This window comes from Mya arenaria, chromosome 4 (assembly GCF_026914265.1).
Source record: "Mya arenaria isolate MELC-2E11 chromosome 4, ASM2691426v1".
Lineage (NCBI taxonomy): Eukaryota > Metazoa > Mollusca > Bivalvia > Myida > Myidae > Mya > Mya arenaria.
Genome location: NC_069125.1, coordinates 56,027,810 through 56,033,671, shown reverse-complemented (window position 1 = coordinate 56,033,671; position 5,862 = coordinate 56,027,810). Strand labels below are relative to the sequence as shown.

General features: G+C 36.7%; 1 protein-coding gene across 1 annotated transcript; it reads left to right on the top strand.

Moving 5' to 3' along the window:
• The first annotated feature begins 3,382 nt into the window (after positions 1-3,382).
• LOC128230591 (piggyBac transposable element-derived protein 4-like) lies at positions 3,383-5,452 on the top strand. The gene is made up of 2 exons (XM_052943005.1): positions 3,383-4,816; positions 5,130-5,452. The coding sequence occupies exons 1-2, from the start codon at positions 4,552-4,554 to the stop codon at positions 5,423-5,425; spliced, it is 561 nt and encodes a 186-aa protein (XP_052798965.1). The 5' UTR covers positions 3,383-4,551; the 3' UTR covers positions 5,426-5,452.
• The last annotated feature ends 410 nt before the right edge of the window (positions 5,453-5,862 follow it).

The window sequence follows — 5,862 nt, the reverse complement described above, 5'->3', positions numbered from 1 at the left end:
CTGTCAGGGTTATGGATCATGTTGAACTCTGGTAACATACATATCAAGTTTCATTTAAATTTCCTGAATGTTTTATTTAGGTATTGCCAAGGTTCCAGTTGTTGTATGCTGACGAAGCAGAAGACAACAATTAGTCTATGCCAATACACTGAATGGTGCTATGACAATACACCAACTTTTTATATGACAATACATAAGCTTTTGCTATGACAATCGTTGACTTCTTATATGACAATACACCAGCTTTTGCTATGACAATACATTGACTTTAATCAAAATATATAGAAAATCATATGAATATACATATAAAAATTCAAAACATACAAAATATGAACAAGAGAAAATTAAATTATGGCTCGCTCACCCAAGTTCAGCTGTACAAAGCCTTATTCATTTGAATCAAAATTTATACCAAAAATATGCTTCAAAACAGTAAGAATAACTTTGCTAGTTGTATATTATACTATATACTGTGTACGCACTACATATTCCATGAGGAATTGCGATAATGTTTTAACATAAACCCCAACATCAGACAGAATAAAAGAAAATGATCTGGGGGTCACAATTATTACGATCTCTGCTTGTAATGAACTGTTCAGTCAGAAGACGTAAAATTCACAACTACTTGTTCATCTCAGGCAAGCTACTTTGCCTTGTAGCTGAAAGTTTTCTGAATGCAAACAGAAAATTTCCGTCAAAGTAACAGGTGCGCATTAGCCATTTGTTACAGAGTTACAGTTCGTTACATTAAAACAGCATGCCATTGACAAAGTCTATAAGAAAAATCTCGAGACTGTGCTAACTAATCAGGTAAGACACTCTGCAGTGTTAAAACTTGTAATATACTGTATGTAGTAAGGGAGCTAATTCATGTAGGTTACTGTTGTACAGTACGGTATGTGTTTGTATGAGCCGATGAATAAACATGTTACAAAATGGCAGGGCCCTTATAGTTATTACATGGCGTCAGAAGTGGCAAAATATCAAAAGAAATCAGCTGGCAGAAGACTTTTTTGTGATTATAGTGTGCCCAACATTGATATACAGGACTAACGATGTCGTCCAACAGTGTAAGGAATCTGCCTGAATTCAATCCAGCAGACACGACAACCAGTGCACCAGATTGGGAACAATACAAACGTGATTTAGACGCATTGGGCTTACACGAGCCAGGTCATAGGAAAGTTGCTATGTTGTTGTCTAACATGGGTCGAGAGGTTGAGAGGTTGAGAGGAGAGCATTTGTTTGGGCTCCAGAGATACAGAGGGACGATGGTAACAATGTGCAAGCAATGTAAGTACAATTTGGATACGTTTTCCAGGAAAATTTGATTTGATCAGCATTTCGGTGTTAATAGCTATAGAAACATTATAAGACAGGAATTTTTTAACACAAAGCGGGGTAACATGTCCATCATGGATTACATTGCTGAACATTGAGAAAGGCCGAACATTGTCAATATGGTGTCCAGAAAGAAGGCTTCAATCGTGACATGATTATAAATGGTATAACTGACTCGTGTGTTCTGAGAAGTTAATGGAGATTCTGGTCAACGATCTTTTGTTGGAAAGAGTTTATTCAAACTTGCAGACAAGTTGAACTACCTACAGCTCATTTAAAGAACTCATCTGATTCGGAAAATCCCAAAGTCAATGTTGTACATGCACTAAGAGGTAAAGGTAACAGTCAACATCGTTATCAACTCAACAAACCATATTGCAAGAAGTGAATATAAACATTGCCCAGAAAGTGTGACACGTGTGGCCAAATCTGACATTTTAAGAAGTCTACCAACTGCAGCGGTACGAGTCACAGAGGTGGACGTGGACGGTATAGGAGCAGAGGTAGCTATGGTCTTGGTCGCGGACATGGTTTTAACAGGACACAAGTAAATTACACAGACACTGATGGTATGAATTGTTTGTTTGATCAATGCACAGTACAGGATGTGTTTACAGTAAATATAGATAAATCACACAGTAAAAATGACTGGAAAGCTAAGTTTGATGTATATGGTCATGGAATTATTGTTGAAATTGACAGTGGCGCCAGGTGTAATGTGTTATCTGAGGTATCGTCCGAATCATTTACATCTGTAAGAAGAATACGCAGCAGTGATGTCATAATTAATGGGGTATTATTGCGCCAGTAGAAGAACCAACTGAATGGGTCAGTAGTATGGTTTGTGTGAAAAAGGAAATGGCAGCGTCAGTATAGGTATAGATCCAACTGACCTAAACTGAAGGCTATCTTGAGAGAGCACTATCCAATGAGTTAAATTGATGAAATTTTCACTAGAGTTAATAAAAGTAAATGGTAATCTATTGTAGATGCAAATATGGGCTACTACCAGATAAAATTAGCTAAGAAGAGTTCCCTGTTGACAACTTTCAACACACCTTTCGGACGCTACAGATACCTTAGAATGCCTTTGGGTCTGAAATGTGCTAGCAAGCTTTTTCAGAGAAAGATGTGCATTTTGGTACATAAGATGGGGTAGAAGTAGTCATTGATGATATACTAGTCCATGGTGAAAGTTTGGATGACCATAAAACCAAGCTAAGAAGTATTCTTGAGAAGGCCAGAGCTATAAACATGAAGTTTAACAAGAACAAATGTGTGTTTGCCCAGCAAGAAATTGACTATGTTGACCATAGATTTACTGGCGAAGGCTTGAAACCAACATCAAAGAGGAAGGAAGCAATTGTAAACTTGAAAGATCCAGAAAATTATGCAGAGCTTGAAACAGTTCTTGGTATGTTGGCCTACGTAGCAAAGTTCATTCCAAACTTGAATGAGCTCAGTTCACCGCTTAGAGAGCTGAAAAAGCAAGATTCATGGTTATGGACAAATGAAGCAAAATATGCATTTTTTAAACAAGTTATGCTCTGGACAAGAAAAAGTAACAAAGGGCAGTAACTCTGAAATTAGCTGAAATAGAATTGCGGTTTCTGTACACTGTACTGACCCTCTTATTATGATCTATCACTGTATGAAGTTTTATTAAATCCCATCCAAAAGTTTTTAAGTTATGCTCCGGACAAGAAAAAAGTAACAAAGGGCAGTAACTCTGTAATAAGCTGAAATAGAGTTATGGTTCTTATGCACTTCACTTCCTCTCATTATGATCTATCACTGTATGAAGTTTTATTAAATTCCATCTAATAGTTTTCAAGATATGCTCTGGACAAGAAAAAGTAACAAAGGGCACTAACTATGTAATAACCTGAAATAGAATTGCAGTTCCTGTACACTACTCCCTCTCATTATGATCTATCACTGTATGAAGTTTTATCACAAGAAAAAGTAACAAAGGGCAGTAACTCTGTAATAAGCTAAAATAGAGTTATCCTCGGATGGACAGAATGAAAATAATGGCATGCAAAGTGTCCGGAATAACTTCAGAAAACAAGCTTTTTCGGAACAAACTACAAGTATTCTTATGTCCTCCTGGAAACAAGGAACTAAAAAACAATACAACATATTCATCAACAGATGGTTTTCATACTGTACTGAAAGGAAAACCTCTTCATTTTCTCCAACTTTGGAAGAAGTGATGGAATATTTTACACATCAATTTCAAAATGAATTAGCTTATGACAGCTTGAATACTGCTAGAAGTGCACTCTCTTCACTTGGTTTACATATTGATGGATTCAAAGTTGGGAGCCATACTTTAGTTATAAGATATCTGAAAGGAATATTTGTGTTAAAACCACCAAAACCTCGTTACACTGTAATTTGGGAAGTAAATCATGTATTGTGTTATTTGCGAACATTATCACCAGTACGTCACCTTTCTCTTAAGGATTTGACTTCAAAATTGACTATGCTTATGGCCTTAACTCAAGCAGCATGAGTCCAGACACAATAATTTATTAGTTTCAGTAGTTACAAAAAGTTAAAATCAGAATTTGTTTTAGAGTTATCATATTCTTTAAAGCAAAATAGACCTAATTGCCAAGTAGCAAGTCTATGCTTTAAGGCCTTTAGATAGGAAGCTTTGTATATATACAGTGTTAAAAGAATATTTGTCACGCACAAAGCATGTGCGTAATTCTATTGTGTCAGATAATAATATGTTGTTAATCAGCTATGTCAAACCATATAAACATGTTACCCGGGATACTAAATCACGATAGATAAAAACAGTAATGTCGCGATCAGGTATAGACATACAGAAATACAGATCACACAGTATCCGCTCAGCTGCGACATCAAAAGCTAAGGGAAATTCAGTGCCCATGAAAGACATTCTACAGAGAGCTGGATGGTCAAATGTTAACCCTTCGCATGCTATTCGCGTATATAGACGCGGTTGCTAGGCACCATTGTTATTCGCGTATATTGACATTTTTCCGACAGACCAATGAATAGCTACGACAATAGTGGGATTCCATGACGTATGCATAAAGGTTCAATTTCATTGAATGACAGGTATAGAACAGTATATAAAAATAGGCATACGTCATAATTATTATTAAATTTAGGTCGGGATTTCCTAATTTTTCCAACGAGAAATCGCAAGTGTCCCGAGACAAATCCAAAATGGCTTCCGACTGGGAATATGATTATGACAGCGACACGAATGAGGACCAAATTCTCAATGCATTTAATACATATGAACCTAATTTGTCTTCCGATAGTGACGAGAGTGAATTTGAGGGCTGGGACATCAATGATATTCCTCCTGATGCTCCAAATCGACCTACTTTTGCCATGAGACAAAGTCGAACAAATTGTGAAAAACAGGAAGATGTCGTTTTCGGATGGGCGAATGAAGATTCGCCACCTCTCCTCGCTCCGTTTACCGGTAAATTGCACCGTGAGAATTCAGACATTGAATTATTATGTTAGAGTTACATATTTTTTATTGTAAAATGCACAAGAATGTTCAGGAAATGTATGAAAATCGTCACAAAATTATGTCAAATGGGACTTCATAAAAAGTTGTTTTTTTGTTCTGACATTTTGTTTTCCATAAAAATGTTCACAGCTGTCAAAATTATCAAAGGGTACTGGAGATAATTTTGATATATTGTTATATATGTTAGTGCTATTCCCTTCCATTCTAAGGTCAATCTAACTCTATGTTTTGGTAAAAAAACAAAAACACTATTTTTCAGGGAGCCCAGGGTTGATGGGTGACATACCAGATGACCAAAGTGAAATTGATTGTTTCGGCTTGCTTTTTGATGAAACCTTTTGGGAGGTGATAGCAGAGGAGACCAACCCAGAGGAGACCAACCAATATGCCGAACAAAGGATTCAGAGAGAAAACCCACTACCGCCATACTCACGGTTACAAAAGTGGACTCCTGTGACGGTGGATGAATTGAAATTTTTTATTGCATTGACGATAGCAATGGGGTTGGTTCGAAAACCCGACATTTCTGATTATTTCACAAATGGAGACCTATGATGAAACCCCTTTCTTCAGTAAAACCATGTCTAGAGATAGATTTCTAATAATACTTAGCAATTTACACTTTGTGGACAATGTGAACCATGAAAATGACCGCTTGTACAAACTCCGACCATTTATCGCGATGATGCGCAACAATTTTCTCAAATATGAACCAGAAGAGAACTTGGCCTTTGACGAGGGCACATGCCCATTTAAAGGCAAAATTATCTTTAGGGTATATAATCCTGCTAAACCCAACAAATTTGGTATCAAAATTTATCAGTGTTGTGAAAGTGCAAGTGGTTAAATCGTGAGTTTTGATATCTATGATGGAACACCAGGTTGTGCATTTTACTCAGAATTGGTAGGATGCGACCAAGATGCATGTCAAACAACAAAAATTGTTGTTGGACTTTTAGCTAGAAGTGGACTACTAGACAAGGGACACAAGA